Source organism: Myotis myotis, unplaced genomic scaffold, assembly GCF_014108235.1.
Source record: "Myotis myotis isolate mMyoMyo1 unplaced genomic scaffold, mMyoMyo1.p scaffold_m19_p_4, whole genome shotgun sequence".
Lineage (NCBI taxonomy): Eukaryota > Metazoa > Chordata > Mammalia > Chiroptera > Vespertilionidae > Myotis > Myotis myotis.
Genome location: NW_023416346.1, coordinates 11,329,296 through 11,354,464, shown reverse-complemented (window position 1 = coordinate 11,354,464; position 25,169 = coordinate 11,329,296). Strand labels below are relative to the sequence as shown.

Sequence of the window (25,169 nt, the reverse complement as noted above, 5' to 3'; positions counted from 1 at the left end):
ATGGCAAAATGCACCCTTTACAATAGCAATAAAGAAATAACTAGGGCCCTCACTGGTTTAGTTCAGTGGATAGAGCGTTGGCCTGCGGACTGAAGGGTCTGGGTTCAAATCCCTTCAAGGGCACATGCCCGGTTGCAGGTTCCATCCCCAGTAGGGGGAGTGCAGGAGGCAGCTGAATCACTGATGTTTCTATAGCTCTCTCCCTCTCCCTCTCTGAAATCAATAAAATATATAACTAGGGATCCATCAAGTCCAGAGAGGCAAGTTTAAGACCCCCTTCCCCCACCTTGAGAGATAGAAAAGGGAGAATACCAAAGATAGAAGCGCAGAGGTCTTAAACCAGGAGCCACTTCCTAGCTGTGCAATTCCGCAGCCATAAGCGATCCTGGGGCTATTCGAGGTGTGCTAAGTGTAAAACACAAACCAAAAAGATCTGGTACCAAAAAAAAGGAAAATATCCTCTTCATAATATTGTGTATTGCTTACATGTTGAAATAATATTTTGGATAGCTGGGTTAAATAAAATTCATCATTAAAATAATTTTCAACTTTCTTTTTTTTAAAATATATTTTATTGATTTTTTACAGGGAGGAAGGGAGTGGGATAGAGAATTAGAAACATCGATGAGAGAGAAACATCGATCAGCTGTCTCCTGCACACTCCCCACTGGGGATGTGCCCGCAACCGAGGTACATGCCCTTGACCGGAATCGAACCTGGGACGCTTGAGTCTCGCAGGCCGATGCTCTATCCACTGCGCCAAAACGGTCAGGGCCAACTTTCTCTTTTTACTTTTTTTCTCCATGTGGCTGCTAGAAAATTTAAAAGTCCACGAGTGCCTCGGACTCCATTCCTATTGGCCAGCGACTCTGCTGCTGCATGAGAAATTGTAAGTAGCAAAGGGCTTTCAACCTCTCGGTGCCTTAACGTCTTCATTTTTCTATTGGGACTGATCCGATAGTAACCTTAAAGGGTCGGCGAGAGGCAGCAACAAGCTACAGTTAATGGAGTACTCAGCGGGGTGCCCAGGTGCGCAAATCCGGGTTAAACCCAGCGAAGGTAGAGCAACAGCGGCCGAAGCCACGCCCACAGGCTACGCGCTGCCTGGGGGGGGGCTGCGCTCATCACAGCCCGAGCTGCCAAGGGCGGGGGCCGAGACCCAAAGCGCACGCGCACGCGCACGCGCACGCGCGTCACCGCTGGGGAGAATACAGCCAATGAGATTGCGCAGGTGGCCCGCGCGCGCCACGGGCCCCCTTCATCCTGGCCCCGCCCCGCGGCGCGGCACGCACGGGGAGGCGCACAGGTGGGCGGGTTCTAGCGGCGGGCCTTTGGGAGGTGGGAATCTATAGTCGCTCTTTTGGAGGTGGCTCGCGCGGTTTGCACGCTCTGCCGGGGAACATGGCGGATATGGAAGGTAAGGGTCGGTCTGTCACGACTGATTTGACTGTTTTCCCGCCTGGGGCCAGCTTTGCTGCTTCGGAGATCCTGGGTCGGGGGGCCGGCGTCGGAGCCAGAGCTCTCCGTTAGCTCCAGCTGCCCCGCGGGTCCGGTCGCTGCAGAGCCTCCTGCCAGCCTTGCCTCTTGGCCTTGGCTCCACGGTTTAGGGCAAGAACGCGGGAGGCCCTCGCGATGAGCTGACGCTACGAGGCCCGGGCCTCCCACTGACAGCACAACCTTAGGGCCCGGGTCGCCAACGAAAGGCGACGACCCTGCTGGCGTGCACCCTGCAATGGCAGGAGACCAGTACCGGTGCTGCCAGCAGCCCAGACGCCGCCGGCAGCGCTCCAGGTCGAGGGAGGAAAGGATGGTCGCAATGGGTGCAGAAGAAAAGGGGTGGAGGGGCTCGGGCGTAGCTTTGACACGCAAGAAAGTTCTGGAGGTCACAAACACGCGGGGATAATCAAGGAGTCACTTAGGGAACTTTCTGGCACGCGGGCCGAGCGCTTCTGCAGCACAGGAAACCCCGCCACGTGGTGAACTTAATGGAAGCTGACACGTGCGATCGCTTCTAGTCTGTGACTGAGTCACGGCAACCCGCGCATTTGGCTTTACGCACTTTTGTTTTCCAAAGTAATTGTAGACCAAACGTCCATTGCCTACCTGCCCTGGTTCGTTCTCTATTTTAAACTTCATTGCCTTTATTTTCGGAAAGAACTCCCAAATCTCGTGTGTTTGTTTTTTAGCAGTTACTTTGCCCAAGAAGCATAAAAAGAAAAAAGAATCCAAGTCATTACCAGAAGAAGATGTTGCAGTGAGTAGGAATATGTCTCACTTTGTTTTGACTAAAAGCAAAACTTAGGTAACAAATGAAACTATTGTCAGAGGTTTTGAAGGAATGGGTTAGAATTGGGTGGTCATTGTACAAGACCCCAGCCAACCTAAATCTCTCCCATCACATACAATTCGCTAAGTGGTGTTGGCCACACCAACTGCTTTCCCTGAAATTTTCTTTCTTATTCCACCTGCAGACCCACTATCCCTCTTTCTCTTTAAATACCTGTCCCCTTTTGAGGTCCTGGCTTATTTCTTTTTCCCTTGTGGGTCCTGTTGAAGGGGCATAGGCTTTGGCGTTAATGGAGTTGTGCGGAATCCGGTGGGAAGTCTAATAGAGTGTGTTTCTGTCCTTGGAAGGAAATCCAACACGTTGGAGAATTTCTTATCAAACCTGAATCCAAAGTGGCTCAGTTGGACACATCTCAGTGGCCTCTGTTGCTAAAGGTACGTGGCTAAGATTGTGCATGAGGTCAGTGCCTGGCTTTTACAGTATTTCTAACGGTTAAACAGTTCGTTAAGAGTGCTTAATGCTAGCATCCTTCACTTAGGAAGTGCCAGGTGATAGTCTGTAGTGGTGTTCCTCAAAGTCTGAGATGAAGGACCAGGTGTGTTTTTTTTTCCATTTCCAGTGCACCCGGCACAGTCATAGAATACGGTTAAGATGTCAAAACAACATTAAATTGCTATCACAGTTTATAAGCAATTAGTTCTTGGTTTCTGTACTTCACTTGACCAACTGGTACCAGTTTGTGAGCCACACATGGAGTAGGTCTACTGCTTATTGAACATGGGCAGTGTGTGACCTTGGGCCAGTCATTTCACCTCTCTGAGGCTGTTTGCTCATAGTATCTTTTAGGAAGTCAAGCCAAAGGTAATCCATGAAACATGTCTAGCCATAGTGCCTGGCATGTAACATGTCCTCTAGAAATGATTGATTATTATATTGTTTTTTTTTAAAATATATATTTTATTGATTTTTTTACAGAGAGGAAGGGAGAGAGATAGAGAGTTAGAAACATCGATGAGAGAGAAACATCGATCAGCTGCCTCCTGCACATCTCCTACTGGGGATGTGCCCGCAACCCAGGTACATGCCCTTGACCGGAATCGAACCCGGGACCTTTCAGTCCGCAGGCCGACGCTCTAGCCACTGAGCCAAACCTGGTTTTGGCTATATTGGTGTTTTTTTTTTTTTATATATATTTTTTATTGATTTTTTACAGAGAGGAAGGGAGAGAGATAGAGAGTTAGAAACATCGATGAGAGAGAAACATCGATCAGCTGCCTCCTGCACATCTCCTACTGGGGATATGCCCGCAACCCAGGTACATGCCCTTGACCGGAATCGAACCTGGGACCTTTCAGTCCACAGGCCGACGCTCTATCCACTGAGCCAAACCGGTTTCGGCTATATTGGGTTTTTAATAAGGCAGTTTATTAATGAGTTGAGTTGCAAATTTCCTAAAGGACTGACTAGGCACCAGCTCTGAGATTGGGTTCCCAAGAACACCCCTTGACAAAGTGTTTTAATAAAACATATATGGGAAAGGAATGAGCTTTGTTAATATAATTCAACCCAGTTGAGTTTCTACACAGCCAGATGTGCCTGCCATTTAGGTAGCATCTGCTTTTCTATCGCAGGCCCTGGGAATATGCTAGTGAACCTGGTAGGCAATGTCCCTACTGTCGTGGAACTTAAAATCTAGGGGTGGGCGATAGTTAAAATAATTTCTATTTGTGATAAACACCATAACAAAACTAAACTGGGGGCGGGTGATATGAAAGGTGGGCTTCAAGTGAGGTGAGTGCTTTCAGACCAGTGACTGTGCCTCAGAAAGGAGAGTAACGAGGAACAGACATGAGACAAACAGAGAGGAGCATTTGGAGGAAGAACAAACAAGCCATGTTGGAGAAACATTGCTGCCAGTCCTCCTCGACTTGGCTGTGTTTTGGCCCTGAGAAACAGTCTGTCACAGCAGATAACGAAAATACAGGAGCAAACTCAAGTTTGTGAACTTGAAGGGTAACCATATCACAACTGATGGTGGGTGCTCATTTCTTGTTTTACATGGAGCAATAGTTTTGTGTTGTATCGTTGCTTTCTAGAATTTTGATAAGCTAAATATAAGGACGACACACTATACGCCTCTTCCTTGTGGTTCCAATCCTCTGAAGCGGGAGATTGGTGATTATATCAGGTAAGTGTGTTTGGAGCGAGCACGGTTCTAACTTCTGTTCTTTTCAAAATGACACCTTTTAGCATCAGTTATTTAAGGAGGTAGTGGCATCTTAGAATGGCATTGTCCTAAATCTCATCGCCTGTACCCATGGTGGTTTCTCTTTGACTCTTCAGATTCAGTTTTGATTAGGGGACCAGAACCAATGCCCAGTAATTTCTTTTCCATTCTAGGACAGGGTTCATTAATCTTGACAAGCCCTCTAACCCCTCTTCCCACGAGGTGGTAGCCTGGATCCGACGAATACTTCGGGTGGAGAAGACAGGACACAGCGGTACTCTGGATCCCAAGGTGACCGGCTGTTTAATCGTGTGCATAGAACGAGCCACTCGCTTGGTAAAATCGCAACAGAGTGCAGGTATGTAATTTGCCATTGGAAGGTTTTCCCTATTTCCTTTCCCTTCCACATTCTGGCTCTTGAAATCGATTTCTTCATTAGTTAAAAAAAAAAAATCCTAGTTTTCTGTGTACCGTCTGTGCTGTTTGTCTGCCTTTTCTTGGAGTGCTGGGTTACTAGGCATGTGTACATTGAGCCAACCATGTCTGTTCCTAGCACTGAGGCAGACCTGTGTTCGAGCCCAGCTCAGCTTATCACTCCAGGCTCCTCTGACGTGATATTGCTGCTTCTGTCTAAAGTGCCCTTCTTACCCTAGCCACTTTGGCTCAGTGGATAGAGTGTCAGCTTGTGGGACCGTACCTCTTGTTGCAGGCTCCTCCCGGGCCCAGGGCCCTGATTAGGGCAAGTGCAGGAGGCAACCAATCAATGCATTTCTCTCATAATGATATTTCTCTCTCTTTTCCTCTCTCTTCCACTCTCTAAAAATCAATGGAAAAATATCCTCGGGCTTAAAAATAAATAAAGTGCCCTTCCCGCATTTTCTTTTCTTTCTTTTTTTTTTTTTTTAAAAAAAATATGGTTTATTGATTTCAGAGAGGAAGAGGGAGGGAGAGATAGAAACATCACTGAGAGAGAATCATTGATCGGCTGCCTCCAGCATACCCCACACTGGGGATCAAGCCCACAGCCTGGGCATGTGTCCTTGACTGGAATTGAACCTGGAACCCTTCAGTCTGCAGGCCGATGCTCTATCCACTGAGCCAAAGCAGCTAGGGCTACCCTTCCCGCATTTTCATCTGGGAAGATTCTCCACCTTCACTTTGCAGAGTTTTTCCTGGTTTGCAGGCGCCACCGGGTTCTCCAACTATCCTTGTCAGCACGTTGAACGTTGAACTCCCAGGGAGTGAGAGATTGTGTCTGCATCCCTTTCCCACACTTGCCCCAGGAAATCGGTCTTAATGCAAATTTTACAGAAACAGAAGGTCCAGTTGCCTGCTTTTCCTGCTGCACAAAATAGGAGCGATGAGATAGGAGTATATAAAAAATACAGAAAAGTCAGTGGCCACACCTGACTACTCTTTTGTCATTTTTCAGGCAAAGAGTATGTGGGAATTGTCCGGCTGCACAATGCTATTGAAGGGGGGACTCAGCTTGCTAGGGTAAGTGTAATTCTAGGGAGGGTATCTTTTGGTGACTTGGATTTCTGAAGCCCCTAGGCATGTGGAGACGGGTCAGCTTTCCTGGCTAGCCTCTCTCGTGCCCTTTTGAGCAGTTTGCCCATCGCAGCCTGGACTGGTGACTACAGGTGGCAGGGGCACTTCCGGCCATGTCCCTTCTGAGGAGAGAGTTCTACTTCAGCACTGAGCCATCTCTGTGTAGTTGAAGAAAGAAGCAAAATTTGAAAGGGGCCGAAACCGGTTTGGCTCAGTGGATAGAGCGTCGGCCTGCGGACTGAAAGGTCCCAGGTTCGATTCCGGTCAAGGGCATGTACCTGGGTTGCGGGCACATCCCCGGTGGGGGATGTGCAGGAGGCGGCTGGTCGATGTTTCTCTCTCATCGATGTTTCTGACTCTATCTCTCTCCCTTCCTCTCTGTAAAAAATCAATTAAAAAAAAAAATTTGAAAGGGCATTTTAGACCTTAAATGATTGACAGGAATCTTTGTGTTTCAGTTGTGTCCTTCAACTCCCCCAAATAATGCCCTTTGATGTTATTGGAGAGTCTATGCAATACGAGTCGTCATTTTGGTTTGTGCTTATTCTCAGGCCCTAGAAACTCTGACAGGCGCCTTATTCCAGCGTCCCCCACTTATTGCTGCAGTAAAGAGGCAACTCCGAGTGCGGACCATCTACGAGAGCAAAATGGTTGAGTATGATCCTGAAAGAAGATTAGGTGGGTCACTAGGCCTGTGAAGGAGCTTAGTTAACAGGCCATGCGTGGGTAGAAATGGATTCTTGAGAATTATACTCTGTTAATTCAAAGTAGATGTCCTTAGTTTAGTACAGTGATGGCGAACCTTTTGAGCTTGGCGTGTCAGCATGGACTGTGCTAGGTCTAATGGTATTTTTAAATAACGCAAATTAATTAAACATTTACCTAAGAGTTTTCCCAAACTAACTAGGTTCAAGAAATAGACTATCAGTGGTACATGGAATTTGCTTTCCCAAACCTGGTAGTTCTGCATGTGTGTGATAAACGGATCTTATTTATTTATAACCCTAACTTGACTGTGGTGCCGTGTCACATAGAAATTTTTTGATATTTGCAACCATAGTAAAACAAAGACTTATATTTTTGATATTTATTTTATATATTTAAATGCCATTTAACAATGAAAAATCAACCAAAAGTTCGCATGTCACCTCTGACATGTGTGTCATAGGTTCGCCATCACTGGTTTAGAACATGGTGCAGTCATGGCCTGTGTCTGTCTTTAGTCTCTCTGGCTCAGGTAGAGAATAACTCTGGGTTTCTCAACTGGTGGCGTGTTTACTCCGGAAAATGTGGGTTACTTTTGTGTGTGTGTGCATCTTAGGAATCTTTTGGGTGAGTTGTGAGGCCGGCACCTACATTCGGACGCTGTGTGTACACCTTGGTTTGTTACTGGGAGTTGGCGGTCAGATGCAGGAACTTCGGCGGATTCGTTCTGGAGTCATGAGCGAGAAGGTATACACCATCAAGGGCCTAGCAGTTTTAGAGCTGGTACTTAATACAGGGTGGGGCATAAGTAGGTCTACAGTTGTGAGTAGATGAAACAGTTTATTATTTAGTAATTATTGTATTATTTTCCACACAACTATAAACCAACTTTTGGCCCCCCCCCGTATATTCTAGCTCCTGGTGGAACGCCACCTGCTTCACAGCCTGGAAAAGGCAATTTCCAAAGTGTTGAGTTCAGTTCAGGACAGTTCCCTGTTCTGTTAATTAAACTTTGGGACATTGAAACACAGGCTAGGGGAGATGACCGGATAGAAAACGTTGTTCTATTCACTTACCTCCCAGCCTACAAAGATGCTTGCTCAGATGGAAGTACAGACAGTCCTCGGGTTACGTCAAACTCAACACATGTCGTTTCGTGGTTACATCGCCATCTCCCATTTATTTTAAAAAAAAGTTCCATCATTTTGACATATGTACATATGTGCTTTATGTTTTTTATTATTGACCACAAGTAAAGGTCAGGAATTGGTATCTTTCTTACAAGTTTTTTTTACTGTTTCACTTGATATATTGCTGTGTATGCGCTCCATGTGAGTGACTAGGTGCTTATGTAGGTGGGTTCCGACTTACGGCGAAAATCGCGTTACGTCACGCAGTAGGAACAGATCTCTGACGTAACCTGAGGACCTACTGTGCATCAGCAGGTTAAGGTATCCAAGAGAGACAAGGTTCTGAAGGGACCGAAGACTAATGAGCTTGGATTAGCAGACAACTCGATTCATTCCGCCTTTGGAAGTTTGGCGTCTGTTGTGCTACTTGAGATACAATGACTAATTTTCACACATGGCTGCTTTTCAGGACCACATGGTGACAATGCATGACGTGCTCGATGCCCAGTGGCTGTACGATAACCACAAAGATGAGAGTTACCTGCGGCGAGTTGTTTACCCTCTGGAAAAGCTGTTGACATCTCATAAACGGCTGGTTATGAAAGACAGCGCAGTAAGTTCTGGGTTTCAAGTCCATGTTTGGACAAAACGTGACTTCACAGCTGAGATGTGGTCCATGTTCTGAAAACGTTTTCTATTTAAAGAGGTGAAACGTGACGTCAACTTAAATTCCATGGGGTTTCTGCTTTTCGTTGTTTTGTTGTGTAGGTTGGACACTGGGTTCTTCCTTTTTTTTTAATGAAGCATTTATGCATTTATGATTAACTTTTTTATTAAATCAGAACCAAATATACTGAATTAAAGTAAAAGTCTAATGCTAGGTCTAATGGTATTTTTAAATAACGCAAATTAATTAAACATTTACCTAAGAGTTTTCCCAAACTAACTTGGTTCAAGAAATAGACTTATCAGTGGTACATGGAATTTGCTTTCCTATAACCTGGTAGTTCTGCATGTGTGTAATAAATGGATCTTATTTAAATCGCTGCAAGAAAAGGTGGTGTTTTTTTTTTTTTCTAAAAATATATATTTTATTGATTTTTTTACAGAGAGGAAGGGAGAGGGATAGTTAGAAACATTGATGAGCTGCCTTCTGCACACTCCCTACTGGGGATGTGCCCGCAACCAAGGTACATGCCCTTGACCGAACTCGAACCTGGGACCCTTGAGTCCGCAGGCCGACGCTCTATCCACTGAGCCAAACCGGTTAGGTCGAAAAGGTTGTTTTGGTGGGGATAAAAAGTTGAGACTAGAGTTTCAAAGATAAGTTATTTCTCTTCTAAGTAGTCCAGAATTTTTAAAATAGCCTTTTTATTTCTAATGGTCAGAGAATAGCCTTTTATAAATTAAGGTTGTCTTTGTGCCCAGCTTGCATAACCAAGTTTTTGTCCAACATTATGTAGTAATAAAAAGATTTTCTGACTTTGAAGAACATAAATTTCTGTATTCAGTAATTTGAGGTTTATCATTCATATTCAAAACCTGTTAAATAGAATTTTTTAAAAAATCATCACTTGATATTTTTTCCATTGATTTTTTTTTTCCTTTGAGAGTGGTGGGGAGGAAGAATGGGGAGAGAGAAATGTCGATGTGAGAGGGACACATCAATTGGTTGCCTCCTGCATGCGCCCTGACTGGGGCCAGAGATCAAGTTTGCAACTGAGGTATGTACCCTTGACTGGGAATTGAACCCATGGTCATTAACAGAAGAGATCTAGATAGGACAAGGCAGGTGGAGCGGGATGCATTAAGTGCCATTGAACTCGGGGAGAGGTGGCCTTAACACGTACCTGTTGGCCTATAAGTTATGCCAAAACCTGTGGGTAGTTGGTTCAATAGGTCTTGGTAATCTTGCTTGCAAGTTACTCCAGGAACCTGTCACTACCCAAATCTCCCAGTAGATCTAATAGGTCTCCTAGTTCTGTTAAGGTTGTCTCTCATTAAAGGAACAGAAGAGCGATTAAGGGAAACTAAGGTTTTGATTTAAAATGAAAACATCCTTAAGTTCCACAGACATAGAGGAGTTGCTGTTTAAAGTCCTAGTGTGTGGTGAGTGGTTGTTATTCAGAGTCTCTACATGCTCATTGCAGATAATGACTATCCTTGGCCCCATTTCACATGTGGGGAGATGGCCACGGGCCCCCTCCCCTTTGGCTCTGGTGTGGGGTGAAGGCAGTGGCTGGGGCTCTCAGGGGTGATGTCATCCTTGTAGGTGAACGCAATCTGCTATGGGGCCAAGATCATGCTTCCAGGTGTGCTGCGATATGAGGACGGCATTGAAGTCAACCAGGAGATCGTGGTCATCACCACCAAAGGGGAAGCTATTTGCATAGGTATGGGGAAGCTCTCCCTCCTGCACCATCCTAGCCAGGCTCCCGAAGAGCAGGTCCTCAAATCCTGGTCCCTCGGTTTGATCTCACTATATTGCCAAGGGTCTGTAGGTGTGGTCCCAGCAAAGGGCCATGTCAGACAGACCCAAGCAAGGAGGAGGTAGATGGCGTTTCCCTTATCCCTCTGGCTGCTGTTAGAGGCCATGTCTCAGCAGGTTGGTTCTCTAATGAGAAGAGAGGACATCCTGAAGAACGGGAATAAGTATCTATGGTTATCAATGAAGAGCCTTTATTCCACTTCTTGTCTATATATCCATATGTACATCTTTAGCGAAGGAACCTCAATTAAGGCAGTAGAGCTTTTATTTATTTTTTATTTTTTATTTTATTTTATTGATTTTCCACAGAGAGGAAAGGAGAGAGACAGAGAGCTAGAAACATCGAAGAGAGAGAAACATCGATCAGCTGCCTCCCGCACACCCCCTACTGGGGATGTGCCTGCAACCAAGGTACATGCCCTTGACTGGAATTGAACCTGGGACCCTTCAGTCCGCAGGCCAACGCTCCATCCACTGAGCTAAACCGGCTAGGGCGGCAGTAGAGCTTTTAAAAAGTATAAAACTGGAATTCGGGCTTAGCAATTGTGTCTTGCCCCTTTAAATCAGTGTGTGTGTGTGTGTGTATTGATTGGTTTCAGAGAGGATGGGAGAGGGAGAAAGAGATAGAAACATCAATGATGAGAGAAAATCATTGATCAGCTGTGTCCTGCACACCCCCTACTGGGGATCAAGCCCACAACCTGGGCATGTGCTCTGACTAGAATCTAACTGTGACCTCCTGGTTCCTAGGTCGATGCTCGACCGCCGAGCCACACTGGCTGGACTTAAATCATTCTTTTCTCTCTTTGAACACCTGCAGCTATTGCATTAATGACCACAGCAGTGATCTCTACCTGCGACCATGGGATAGTAGCCAAGATCAAGAGAGTGATCATGGAAAGAGACACTTACCCTCGGAAGTGGGGTTTAGGTCCAAAGGTAAGTGGGACCAGTCATGTGCCCTCCTGAGTTACTAGGTTCAGCGTTGTTGAGCACTTGGGCAGCTCTCGGTGTGACCCCACCGCCACTGCCTTACTCTGTGCTGGGCTCTGGGGGAGTCAGTGGTGAGTAGGAACTGGCCCGCCTCAGACCTTAGAGATTTCAGTCTGATGGGAGGAAGCAGATGGGCATCACTCAGAATGGTGAATTTTAGCCAAGGTGAGGGTTTCTCAAGGAGCCTGGCACCTCAAGAGTCTGCAATGAGGGGATCTGGGTAAGGGAGCTTCACTTGAGCCCTGCCAGTGTGAAGGATTAGATGGTGATGAGGTGATGAGCTAGGGAAAAGTCCAGGGCAGCTGGAATAGTATGTGCAAAGGCCCTGTGCCACATAATGACACTGCAGAGGCTCTCACTAAGGCTGTAAGCTCCGTGATCTTTACCAAGTCCCATGTTTGTGCTTATCAAAGAGAATGGGTGGGTTTTTTTGTTTGTTTGTTTGGTTTTTCTCAATCCTCACCTAAGGCTATTTAGAGATTGGGAGTGAGTGGGGGTGGGGGGGAGAAACAGATGTGAGAGACACATCTATTGGTTACCTCCCCCACACACCCTGACCGGGGCTAGGGTCTCAAACCTGCAACCCAGGTACATGCCCTTGACTGGGAATCAAACCTGAGACCTTTTGGTGCATTGGCTGATGCTCTAACCATTGTGCACACTGGCCAGGGCAAGAATGGGTGAATTCTGAGTGCTCTATATAGGAGCTTGGGGCCCAGGTGAGAATACACAAGGGAGAAACTTGATTTGGGCCATGTGCATGCAGTCAGCCTGCTATATGTGTTGACGCCGTCCTGACGTTGAAATCCTGATGTCCATCAGGCCAGTCAGAAGAAGCTGATGATCAAGCAGGGCCTTCTGGACAAGCACGGCAAGGCCACAGCCAGCACGCCCACCACCTGGACACAGGAGTATGTTGACTACAGGTGAGGGCAGGATGCTGTGGAGGCCCAGGGCATGCAGATTGCATGCTTGCCTGCGTGCAGGAGTTGACATTACACTGGATGGCAGTGGCAGTGGGGACAGGAGGATGTGGAACTCGGAGGGGTGGACGCAGCATGCCCGGCCACCTGGACAAGCACATCAACTACACATGAGGCCAGGAGGTCATGGGGCCCAGCTGTGGGGAGGGGGCAGGATTTGTTGGGGGAAGGGTGGTGAATGGGGCCTTGGCCGTAGATTTGTTGGGGCAGGGAGGTTGCTGTGCCTTGACTGCCTGGCCTCTGCAGCAGACAGTTATCCCTTTCTAGTCTGGCATGTGGGACTTTAGAGGGAGTCAGTCTGCAACAGTAAGTGGTGAGTTGCTTTGTCCAGCGTCAATATTTTGATGGTGGCTTTAGACTTGCCAGATAACTCTGATTGGCTGCAGATGAAGCAGTCCCTCCCCAGAAAGCTGTTCATCAAATCTAACCCCCTGGCTCCCCTCTCCTTTCAGTGATGCCGTGAAGACAGAGGCGGTTGCTTCACCAGTAAAGGCCGCAAAGGTACGGGGCATGTGGTGATTCGTTTGGAATGCACTTCGGGAGATGGTTCTGTGTGGCTTATCCTGGTGACTGCAGTCCAGCCATATATCCTGGCTTGGTCTGGCAGGGCCTTCCGCCCCATGGGTGCGTGGTGCACAGAGAGATGACATGTTGTGTCTGCTGGGACACATGGGGGCTCAGGAATCAGACTGGTCTCATCTTCCACCTCAGCTCAGGCAGCACTGAAACTGGGGGGTGCGTATTATTCTGGCCCCCACCCTGGGTCAAGTGATGGCACACGTGTGTTGAAATGGGAGGCTGTAACACTTGGAGTTGTGTGGGACTCAGCAGGAGCAATGCGGGAGCAATGCCACCCGCAAGCTATCTCCAGACAGCACCAGTTCAGTGTTTCAAAGTGGCAGCTTGGCTTCCCAGGGTTGGGGACCACTGGCATGACAGCACAGAAAGACGTGTGGCAGAGTGACTTGAAGCAAGCTGTCTAGAGGAGCTTTTCCTGCTTTGCTTGTCACCTTTGAGGACTCAAGGGGCACCCCTAGGGGACATGGAGTTCCAACTTGTAATCCTAGTGAGGTTGGCCTCCAGGAATACGGGCTTCCTGCTCTTTGTGGATGAGACAGTCTCTGAATCCTTGGTAAACTTCAGGACCCTCCTGTGTACCCAGTAAGGATCTCTTCTTACCTTTTCACTTCCTGAATCTTTCTCATCCATTTTTGCCTAAAATCTAACATTTGGTCAATTGTCTCCTCAGCGGAGTCGAGAGAGTGAAAGTGATGAGACTTCGCCAGAGCCAGAGTCTCCAGAGCCGGTCAAGGAGAAGGAGAAGGAAAAGGAGAAGAAAAAGAAGAAGAAGGAGAAGAAGGCCAAAGCCGCTGCAGAGGATGCAGGCGAGGTGGCAGATGGGGTGTGTATAGACATGCTCAGGATCCTTAGCTCGCTTAGTCCTCAGGTGCGGGGTTGTTTGAATTGCCCAGTTGGTGCCAGTTTGGTTACTTGGGGAGCTGTGCCATATTACTGGAGTGCCTTTTCCCCCCACTATCCCCGCAGGATCGTAGAGACAGACCCTGGCATTTTATATTTTTAATATATTTCTATTGATTTCAGAGAGGGAGGGGGAGAGAAATAGAAACATCAATGATGAGAGAGAATCATCAATCAGCTGCCTCCTGCACACCCCACAATGGGGATCAAGCCCGCAACCGGAGCATGTGCCCTAACTGGGAATTGAACCGTGACCTCCTGGTTCACAGGCTAACATTCCACCCTGAGCCACTGTGGTCGGGCAGGCCCTGGCATTGTATAGTAACTGCTCATAGTTAGAATTCTGTGAATGGCAGGTGGTAGGGCGTGTAGCTTGAGAATCTGAATGCTCCTGTTTGTAAAAGTGGGCCACTGGGGTGCCACTGACAAGCTCAGGACTTTGTTATGTTCAAAAATGATTGAACCCTGGGTATCCTGACAGATCCTGAAAAGGCCTACTTGCCTGCATGGAGCGTCTCCGATTTCCTTTTGGGAGAGTGGCAGTTATTCTGTTAACAGGTTCTGTGAGCTTTCTTTTCTCTCTCTCTCCCAGGACAGTGATACCACCAAAAAGAAGAAGAAGAAAAAGAAAATCAAAATGGAAGTCGTTTCTGACTAGTGGCGATCACTTTAAGCACTGTGCCCAGCTGGGAGCAGAAATTAAAGCCTTATTGAGAAAACATAGTTCCTTCTGTTCTTAAAGGGTGAGAGCTGAGGCACATTTAGCTGCTAGCTGAGACCCGAGTGATGTTACCTGGTGTCGTCATCCCATCTTGTCCTGTTTTAAGGATATGGGTGCAGGAAGCAGATTGGATACCACCCACTTCTCTCCTTGGGGGTAGTGGGGAAGCCTCACCTTCAGACCCTGCACTGCCTGGTAACCAGCACAGCTGTTTCCTGACAGCTGTTCTAACTCCATCCTCCTCTACTCGTTTGCTTCTGCCACTCCCCCATGCCCTTCTGTTAAAAAAAGTTGATAGCAATCGCACCGTGAAACGGTGTAGAGCAAGTAAAAGAATAGGACAACCATGTTTGCTGGGGTAAATCTCCAGCGTGTTATGAGGACAGTGGGCTAGGCTGGTGTCAGCGCCACCTTTGTTATTCCATCGGCTGGCAAGGACTCCTGGTCTTCCACCTTTCTAGCTATTCCTATCCCATCTGGCCTAGCAGTTGGTGCACTTCAGCTTGGGTACAGCCTCATGTACCTCGGTCCAGCTGACTACTTGTGTTTGTGACAAAATCCAAAATGTATTCTCTTGTTTCTACCCTCTTTCTTTCAAAGGATGCAATCGGTCCTTGCTGGGAGAAGGTGGTTGTAATTTTTACTTATTAAAGTTTGCTTACTATGTTTTTTTAAAGTATTCCTGTTGGGTTTTCTAATTGATGGTGGTCTCAAACTAGCAGAACAAAAAAATATAAAGTACTTTGATTAAAAATCAGGGGGCCTTTATGTCATACTTAAAATTTGATGCTAATTATGTAATGTGTCTGGCAGAAGGTGTGTGTGTCTCTGAATGGGTGGGGGGTGCCTGCGAAAGGCCTGAGGAAGCATGAAAGAGCCAGATTAAAAAAACTTTTTTATTGATTTCAGAGAGGGAGGGGGAGAGAGAGAGAGAGACATCAATGATGAGAGAATCCTTGATCGGCTGCTTCCTCCACACCCCACACAGGATCGAGCCAGCAACCTGGGCCTGTGCCCTGACCGGAAATTGAATCATGACCTCCTGGCTTATACTAGTAGGTTGATGATCAACCACTGAGCCACATGGGCCAGCCAAAGAGCCAGATCTTGACAGGCCTTCAAGTATCTAAATACTTAGTGCTCCAACTCAGTGGTGTGGGGGCCAGTGAGTGGCAAAAACCTCGGGGGGGGGGGGGGTGATGGGTGAATGTTCAGGAATCAAGGGCTTGGTGACATCTAGGATTGGTTCCAATTTGGTACCAAAACCCATGAAACAATATGGGAGCTGTGGGAGGCCCCCTGCCAGGGAAGGCGCCATGGCTCTCTAAGTCATGTTGACTGAACCCAAGGGGTAGGCACATCCCTACCTTGGGGGCATTTCTGACCAAAAGGTGAGAATGCCTTCAGCTCAACTCTCAAAGCCTAGGTGCTGGGAATGGGTTTTTATTATGTAAATTCAGTCAAGCACCTGGAATACCTCCCTTGAGTTTTGGTGAAACCTGATATTTTGGGGAATTTGGGCTGTAAAATAAACACGCTGCTTCTGTGCTGGGTCTCTGCCTCTCCGCCATAAGAGAACTTAGAAGCCCACCCAGACCCAGCTTCTCCCTCTATTTCTGTGTCTTTTCATTTCTCTAATCCCCAAAGCGCCTCCTACTTAAAAGAACCGGTCCCCCCCCCCCATATTGGACATGGAGAAGGGAGCCCCCTGACATAGGGAGCAGTCTCCAGATGCAGCAAGGACCCCCTACTAAGCCCAGAGGCTGCCACCTGCCCCCCCACCATGTGACCAGAATGTAAGCCTCCAAGTATTAGGAAACTAAATGCCTGCCAGGGATGGGTTCAGGGTCAAGTCCTGTGTGGACACTAGGCTTGGGACGGGGTAGGGGTTTTTCTAGGGCATGTGCTTGTAATCCTAGTAGTTGCTCATTCCAGCTCTTGAGAGTTTAATCTGGGCAGCCAGTCATGTGGGTGCTCTAAAACCATGTCTTGTGGTCTAGCCGGTTTGGTTCAGTGGACAGTGTGTTGGCCTGTGGACTGAAGGGTCCCAGGTTTGATCAGGCACATGCCCAGGTTGTGAGCTTGATCCCCAGTAGGGGGCATGCAGGAGGCAGCCAATCAATGATTCTCTCATTGATGTTTCTCCCTTCTCTGAAATTAAGACAAATATATTTAAAAAGCCATATCTTTGAATAAAGAGAAAGAAAAGGAGTGACTTGGGAAAAATGGTAAGATTTAGTAGACACGATATAGCCAAGGCTGGTGCCAGCAGAAGCAAAAATGTTTGCTTATCTCCTCGTGGAGCAAAACTGGACAATCTTACACCAATGCTCTCAGAGTGCTTTTTATGTGTTGCACGTGTACATGTACACATGCCTGCCTCAGTGCACCAATTTGTGCCCTGCCCAGCACATGCACACCTTAGCCCCCAAATAGGAGGTAGGATAATTCTGACCCTTAAGATTGTTCAGGTGGCTTAGCGGTTGAGTGTTGACCTATGAACCAGGAAGCTTGGTTCCTGGTCAGGGCACATGCCCGGGTTAAGGGCTCTATCCCCAGTGTGGGGTGTGCAGGAGGCAGCTGATAAATGATAAACATTTTATTAATTTTTACAGAGAGGAAGGGAGAGGGATAGGGAGTTAGAAACATTGATGAGAAACTGCCCCCTATTGGGGATCGAGCCCACAACCAAGGTACATCCCCTTGACCAGAATCGAACCCGGGACCCTTCTTCAGTCCGCGGGCGAATGCTCTGTCCAATGAGCCAAACTGGTTAGGGCTCATCATTGATGTTTCTATCTCCCTCTTCCTTTCCGAAATAAAAAAAAAAAATACATTTTTATAAAGGACTGCTCAACACTTGAGGGAGGCATCTGGTGGCGATGCCATCCTCCAGGACAGTGGTCCTCAACCTTCCTGATGCCGCGACCCTTTAATACAGTTCCTCATGTTGTGGTGACCCCCAACCATAAAATTATTTTCATTGCTACTTCATAACTAATTTTGCTACTGTTATGAATCGTCATGTAAATATCTGATATGCAGGATGTATTTTCATTGTTACACATTGAACATAATTAAAGCATAGTGATTAATCACAAAAACAATATGTAATTGTATATGTGTTTTCTGATGGTCTTAGGTGACCCCTGTGAAAGGGTCGTTCGACCGCCAAAGGGGTTGCGACCCACAGGTTGAGAACCGCTGAGTGACATTTCTCCAGTCAGATGCTTGTGGTGCAGGTAAAAACGCAGAGCCCTAACTGGTTTGGCTCAGTGGATACAGCGTCGGCCTGAGGCCTGAAGGGTCTCAGGTTCGATTCCGGTCAAGGGCATGTACCTTGGTTGCGGGCACATCCCCAGAAGGGGGTGTGCAAGAGGCAGCTGATCAATGTTCCTAACTCTCTATCCCTCTCCCTTCCTCTCTGTAAAAAATCAATACTATATATATATATATATATATTTTAAAAAAACAACCCAGAGAGTTACAAGGTCATTGGCATTTTAACAGTAATCTCTTTATTGCTGTTGAGGGTTTTCCTAGAGCAGACATCCTATTGCAGAGCTGTTTCATTTTGGCATTTTAGAAAGGCAGTAAAAAAAATGCTTTCTTCATAGTAAAGGCGTGATTAAAGGTGAAGGAGCGTAGGCTTTAGAGGGACACGGTCCAGGCTTTTCCTCGCTGTGAGCACCATCTTTGATTAGCATTTGCATTTGGGTCGTGCACCTGCCCCAATTTCCAGAGATTCTTTTGAAATCAATGGGGCCACATGCAGCAGGAAAACCAGAGCCGAGCCCTTGAGGAGCTTGAGTAAGACTGCCACCCACTGGCCTAATTAGGATAGTTGCATAGAGCTGGAAGCGGACACAAAACTAGCTGGAGCGACCCTGTTTGTCTTAAAGCAAGGGGAGTGGCGTTCCAAATACTGGACAGAGTATATGGTAGCCCCATTTCTGCAAGCCTAGTAAACCCAGGAGACAGGCACCCACTGTGGAGATCTGCACGCTTGGTCAAAGGCTTCTTGCAGTTTCTTAAGGATTTCATCAACGCCATTATTGACCAGCGAGAGGTCAAAGTAGTGCGCGTACTGGCTGCGGATGGCCTCCGAGTCCTTCTGCAGCTGCTGCAGGGCTTCCGTCTGCAAAGGAAAGAGAAACAGCCACTGATGAAGCAGGTGCAGCACGCCCAGCCAGAGGGGCTAGTGACAACTTTTTAAAAGTAGTTGTTTATTTTTTATTTCAGAGAAGAAGGGAGAAGGGGAGAGATAGAAACATCAATGATGAGAATCACTGATTGCCTCCTGCACAACCCGGGCCTGTGCCCTGACCGGGAATTGAACCATGACCTCCTGGTTCATTGGTCGACGCTCAACCACTGAGCCACGCTGGTGGGGCTAGTGACAGCTTTTAAGCAGGTGTTGACTGTTGTGACCATTGCCTGGCTTCCAGTCACCTGCTTAGAGACAAATTCTGAAGACTTTGAGACTGTTGGAAGGGCATAGAGAGGCAATCAATTACGAACAATTATCAGAGGATCTCAAACTAACCCTCAAGCTAATTGGAGCTCTCTGGAAGACCAATAACTATCTCCCAGCTCTTGCCCTTGAACATGGACAGCCATTTCAGCAACCACCAGAGCTGTAATCGCAGGACAAGGGCAAGTGCAACTTAGAACCCCGGGCCTCTTTCTAGGCCCCAAAACCAAGTGGCCATGAAGACTGATAATTTAACTTTGTAAAAGTAAAAATGGTTCTGTAGAAATAAACACCAAGAGAGATGCCAAATTGGAAAAAAAACAAAAACTTGCAACTGATACCACGAAGGGCTAATTACGCTAATACAGAGTTCCTAGAAATCACTAAGAGAAAGGCCAATAACCCAACAGAACAAGTGTTAACAGAAAAGACAATATAGCCCGGCTGACATGGCTGAGTGGTTGAGCATCAACCTATGAACCAGGAGGTCACGGTTTGATTCCCCCATCAGGGCACATGCCCCAGTTGTGGGGTCAATCCCCAGTAGAGGGGGTGCAGGAGGGTGGCAGATTGATGATTCTCTCTCATCATTGATGTTTCTATCTGTCCCTCCCTCTCCCTTTCTCTGAGATCAATAAAAACATATTTTTAAAAAGACAATACAGCCCTAACCGGTTTGGCTCAGTGGATAGAGCGTCGGCCTGCAGACTGAAGGGTCCCAGGTTCGATTCCGGTCAAGGGCATGCACCTTGGTTGCGGGCACATCCCCAGTAGGGGGTGAGCAGGAGGCAGCTGATCAATGTTTCTCTCTCATCGATGTTTCTAACTCTATTCCTCTCCCTTCCTCTCTGTAAAAAAAATCAATAAAATGCATTAAAAAAAAAAGACAATACAAATGGGCCTAGCTGGTTTGGCTCAGTGGATAGAGCGTCAGCCTGCGGACTGAAAGGTCCTGGGTTCGATTCCAATCAAGGGCACATGTTTGGGTTGTGAGCTCGATCCCCAGTGAGGGGGAAGTGGGAGCCAGCCAATCAGTGATTCTTTCTCATCATTGATATTTCAATCTCTCTCCCTCCCTCTCTCTACCTCTCTGAAATAAAAACTATATATATATATATACACACACACACACACACACACACACACACACACACACACATACATACTAGAGGCCTGGTGCACGAATTCGTGCACAGGCGGGGCCCATTGGGCCCTGCCGGCAGAGGGGCCACAGGCGGTTGGCCAGCCGGCCCCGCCCCTGATGGAGGTGTTGAGGGCCGGGCAGCCTGTGGGGATGGGCTGATCGGGCCGGATCAGGCTGGTTGGCTGCCATAGTGCATGTCATAGCCACAGGTTGTTCTGGTCATTCCACTGTTCTGGTGGCTGGGTATGCATATATATATATATATATATATACATATATATATATATACACACATACAAATGGCCCTTAAGAGTCTGACATGATAATTGCTTACAGTACAAGATAAAAGTATGAGATACCATTTTCCCCTCTATTAGATTAGTCAAAAATGAAAGTTTGGAAAACATGATCCTGGCACAGGGAAGCAAGCACTCTCCCAGATAATCATCTCTGAATTCCCACTTCCCAAAGCATGCATACTTGAACCCAGCAATCCTGTCTGGATTTTTCCCTACAGATATATTTGCACACACATGCAATGCCATATGTACAGAGCCATTGGTGCCATATTATTTACAATAGCCCAAGGTTTTAAACAACTCAAATAGCCTGGCTGACATGGCTCAGTGGTTGAGCATCGACCTATGAACCAGGAGGTCACGGTTTGATTCCCTATCAGGGCACATGCCTGGGTAGGGGGCGTGCGGGAGGCAGCCGATCAATGATTCTCTCTCATCATTAATGTTTTTTGTCCCTCTCCCTCTCCCTTCCTCTATGATATAAACAGATATTTTTAAAAAAGAGAGAGTTAATCCCTCCCCCTGTACAACCCCCTCCTTCCCACCTGAGTGCCCTGGTCAGTAGGTGCGATAAACACAATGAAAGGTGAAAGTTCTGCTGTCCGGACAATCTTGAGAGTCTAGAAAAGAGGAAGGGGAAAGAAGTAAAGAGTTAAAAACTTAAGTCAGCTGTCCCGATGCATCTCTGGGCGTCACCAAGCCCAGTCCTATTTCCATCGCTTCCTGCCTTTCCGCGCCGACCCACCTGCGGCTCGATGTCCAGGATGGCAATCTTGTTCCGCTCATGGATCCGGTGCACTGTGTCAAACTTGGTGCCAAACATGTTGCCCTGGTAGCTACCGAACTCCAAGAACTCATTGGCAGAGATGCTCCTGCTCATCTCCTCCGTGGAGATGAAGTGGTACTCCTTCCCGTCCTCCTCATTCTTCTTGGGCAGCCGTGTTGTATCTGTGCACAAGAAGCCCCAGCCCCTGACAAACTCAGGGTCCGCACCATGGACCACGGTGTCTATACCAAAACGCTAGCTGCCTGTGGTGCAGAGAGCTGATAGGGGGTTTTCTCCCTCGGGATCCTTAAGGGCTGACGATAGGAGATGATGCAGATCAGGAAATCCCCCATCCACCCAGAACATGTTTAACCCTCAGGAGGCAAAGCCCAACATAAAAAATTTCTATCAGCCCGGCTGGCGTGGCCCAGTGGTTGAGCATTGACCTAGGAACCAGGAGGTCAGGGTTCGATTCCTGGGCAGGGCACTTGCCCGGGTTGTGGGCTCGATCCCCAGTGTGGGGTGTGCAGGAGGCAGCCAGTCAATGATTCGCTCTCATCATTGATGTTTCTGTCTCTCCCTCTCCCTTCCTCTTTCTGAAAGCAATGAAAACATATTAAAAAAAAAAAGAAAAAGAAAACACAGTTACATTGTTAGTTGGAGCGATTACGGGTTCAAATCTGTATCTTGTCTAAATTGTGTTTTGTTTTTATAATGAAACATTTCAAATAAAATCACCAAAAAAAAAAAAGGACCACTACGGTATCTCGGATGGAGAGTGCTCTCACTTGCCCTCCAAGGCTCCCAGAGCTACTTACACGGGGCTGGGTACTCAAACTTCTCCGGGTTCTGGCTGAGCAGGGCATTCTTAATATGGCTGCGACCCACCCCACTGGCTCCTGCAGAAGAGGAGAGAGAATCCAGGTTGCTGATTTTCATGAAGCCTTCCATTTCTTTCCCCAGAGAGAAAGGAGGGGATGGTAGTAGGAATAGGACATGGTTTTCCTCTCTCAGGGCCTGGAATCGCCAACAGGTGAAAGTGAGTTGGCACAGCCTCTGGGCTGGGGTCAGGTGCAAGCGTTCCTTTAGCACAGGGGTGGGGAACGTCTGGCCCTTGGGCTGTATAAGGCCCGTGAAATCATTTGGTCTGGCCCTGCCAAAGCATTAGGGGTGAGTTAAATGTTTGACCAAATATAGCAGGCTAATTTTTAAGTAGATAATTTTGTATGGCCTGAGAATCCTATATAATAAAACCCTAATATGCAAATGGACCAAATGGCAGAACAACTGGTTGCTATGATGCGCACTGACCACCAGGGGGAAGACGCTCAACACAGGAGCTGCCCCCTGGTGGTCAGTGTGCTCCCACACGGGGAGTGCTGCTCAGCCAAAAGGGGTCCCAAAAGGTCCCAGACTGCAAGAAGGCACAGGCTGAGCTGAAGGACCCCCCCCCACCCTCAGTGCACGAATGTCGTGCACCAGGCCTCTAATAATGTTATAAATATCCAAATGGCCCTTTGCAGAAAATAGGTTCCCCACCCCTGCTTTAGGTGCAGGGGGATTTCGGGCTCCAGGCCCTTGTGTCCCAGTTGGGGAAGGAGGCTCTTTCTAAGGGCTGAGGGTCAGGACTCAGAGCATAACTGTTACTTCCACAGAGAAGCCAGCTAACATATGGGGGTTTCTGTTTTCTAAGGACAGCTTTACTGAGCTCTCCCAAATGAATAGTGTTGAATTTAAGATGGTGTTTCCACTGGAAATTTCACCAAAACCTAATCCAGATCTTCTAACCAACTAATGTTTAATTCTGAAGACAGGGAGGTGAGCCACCCTCCAGTGCCAAGGCCCACATACCTGGGTTTGGAGCAAGGACTCATTTCATTTCAAGGCCAGAGCTCATGTGGATGACTAAAGAGCTTATGTTACTAACAAAGCACTCTAACACATATACTTAAAAAAGAAGCACAGGACTGCCCTCACTGGTTTGGCTCAGTGATTAGAGTGTCAGCCCTTGGACCAAAGAGCCGTGGGTTCAATTCCCAGTCAAGAACACGTGCCTGGGTTGCAGGTTCATTTCTTGGCACCAATTGGAGGGAGTGGTGTGGGAGGCAGCCAATTAATGGATGTCTCTCTCTCACCTCGATGTTGTCCCCCCCCCTATTCCAACTCATCCCCTACTTCCACTCTCTCTAAAAAATCAATGGAGCCCTAGCTGGTTTGGCTCAGAAGACAGAGCCTGTGGACTGAAGGGTCCCAGGTTCGATTCCGGTCAAGGGCACATGCCCAGGTTTCGGGCTCGTTCCCCAGTGTGGGGTGTGCAGGAGGCAGCTGACCAATGATTCTCTGTCATCATTGATGTTTCTATTTCTCTCTCCCTCTCCCTTCCTCTCTGAAATCAATAAAAAAATATTTTTTAAAAGAATCAATGGAAAAAATATCCTCAGGTGAGGATTAACAAACAAACAAACAAAAGGCTCAGGACTGGAACACCTCTACGGTCAGTCAGATGAACAAAGAGAAAAACCCAGGTTAGGACTGGCCAGCCCCAAACCCTATCTAATAGAATTAGTTGTAGCCCAGCTGGCGTGGTTGAGCATCAACCCATGAACCAGGCGGTCACTGGTTCGATTCCCGGTCAGGGCACATGCCCTGGGTTGTGGGCTTGATCACCAATAGGAGGCGTGCAGGAGGCAGCTGATCGATGTCTCGCAGATGTTTCTATCTCTCTATCCCTCTCCTTTCCTGTCTCTCTAAAAATAATAAAAACACATTTAAAAAAAGAATTAGTGGCAGGAAAACTTGTAAGGTGAACCCAGATGAGGTAAGAACTCAGAAAATTCCTTATATCTGTCCTATATGGAGAACCCAACAGACCTTCCTCCTATTCTTTTCTTCTTTTCCTCGCTGTCTTTTTTGTTGGAAGGATTGGACACTACAGGCAGGAAAACAAGGTCAGAAAGGTCCTGTAACGAGCAAAGCAACAGGAGGGGCAAGAAGAAGGTACCGATCAGCACCAGGGTCTTCCTTTTGAACGCAGGGAGCCGGACCACTTCCTCGTAGGAGACGACATCCAACTGGTCAAAAACTAGAGACAAAGAAAACCAAGCAAAGTTCATTTCCAGAGCCCAGGAGAAAGCGCGCCAGGCGGCTTCCCTGCCTGTGACTCTCCTGCCTCTTCCCATCTTTATCCAGAGCAGGATGGAGGCGTTTAACAAGTGCTACCTCAATGCCCTAGCCCAGTGGTCGGCAAACTGCAGCTCGCGAGCCACATGCGGCTCTGTGGCCCCTTGAGTGTGGCTCTTCCACAAAATACCACGTGCGGGCGCACACGTACACTGTGATTGAAACTTCGTGGCCCATGCGCAGAAGTCAGTATTTTGTGGAAGAGCCACACTCAAGGGGCCACAGAGCCGCATGTGGCTCGCGAGCCGCAGTTTGCCGACCACTGCCCTAGCCCAAGCATGTCAAACTCACGGCCCGCGGGCCGCATGCAGCCCACAACGAATATTTGTGCGGCCCAGCCAATGTAAAGGTATGTAAGAAAGGTTTTAATAAAAATTTCATAACTTAATTTTTAGAATATCCTGTTATATATAATTATTAATAACGAACTACAACGTTCGCTAATGACTGAGTACTATAATCCTGTTGCATTCATTTCCCTTACGTGCCTTACGCACAGGAGCACCATTTCTCTCCACTAATACCAGCAGCGAATATTTTAGCAGCCAATTGCCACGTCTTTAGCCTGGACTGACTTGTTTGGTGTGCGCAACAGGAAATACTTCGCTTTTGGAGAACAAGAAAAATAGGTTTATTTGCGTGACGCTTATTAATCTGTGCAGTTATTCAGTGTCTGGTAAGTTAATGTTCAAGAAAAAATATTAATTTTTATTAAAATGTTCTATTACTTTATGTGAACGAT

The 25,169-nt window shown here is 47.4% G+C and overlaps 2 protein-coding genes and 2 non-coding genes across 5 annotated transcripts in view; 3 read left to right on the top strand and 1 right to left on the bottom strand.

The window, feature by feature from the left end:
- Window positions 1-1,275: 1,275 nt before the first annotated feature.
- Window positions 1,276-15,243, top strand: DKC1 (dyskerin pseudouridine synthase 1). 2 transcript variants are annotated; one of them, XM_036304809.1, is made up of 15 exons: window positions 1,276-1,417; window positions 2,187-2,254; window positions 2,635-2,721; window positions 4,384-4,475; window positions 4,688-4,872; window positions 5,947-6,011; window positions 6,617-6,743; window positions 7,387-7,517; window positions 8,370-8,513; window positions 10,173-10,293; window positions 11,209-11,327; window positions 12,204-12,307; window positions 12,817-12,865; window positions 13,614-13,766; window positions 14,436-15,243. In XM_036304809.1, the coding sequence occupies exons 1-15, from the start codon at window positions 1,402-1,404 to the stop codon at window positions 14,499-14,501; spliced, it is 1,527 nt and encodes a 508-aa protein (XP_036160702.1). In that variant the 5' UTR covers window positions 1,276-1,401; the 3' UTR covers window positions 14,502-15,243. The 2 variants fall into 2 exon arrangements, with proteins under 2 accessions (XP_036160702.1, XP_036160703.1); XM_036304810.1 differs by having other exon boundaries at window positions 1,329-1,417; window positions 2,190-2,254.
- Window positions 7,730-7,862, top strand: LOC118654858. Its single transcript, XR_004967116.1, has one exon. It is a non-coding gene; the product is annotated as a small nucleolar RNA SNORA36 family (small nucleolar RNA).
- On the top strand, window positions 12,608-12,736 carry LOC118654872. The gene has a single exon (XR_004967129.1). It is a non-coding gene; the product is annotated as a small nucleolar RNA SNORA56 (small nucleolar RNA).
- A 2,816-nt stretch (window positions 15,244-18,059) lies between the features above and the next one.
- Window positions 18,060-25,169, bottom strand: part of MPP1 (membrane palmitoylated protein 1) — a 37,581-nt gene continuing 30,471 nt past the window's right edge. Inside the window, exons 8-12 of the mRNA XM_036305290.1 lie at window positions 24,249-24,329; window positions 22,066-22,146; window positions 21,227-21,429; window positions 21,027-21,101; window positions 18,060-18,702 (exon numbers count right to left, since the gene is read on the bottom strand). Of these exons, the coding sequence (XP_036161183.1) occupies window positions 18,526-18,702; window positions 21,027-21,101; window positions 21,227-21,429; window positions 22,066-22,146; window positions 24,249-24,329 (617 nt within the window). The 3' untranslated portion in view covers window positions 18,060-18,525. The remainder of the gene's footprint in view (window positions 18,703-21,026; window positions 21,102-21,226; window positions 21,430-22,065; window positions 22,147-24,248; window positions 24,330-25,169) is intronic.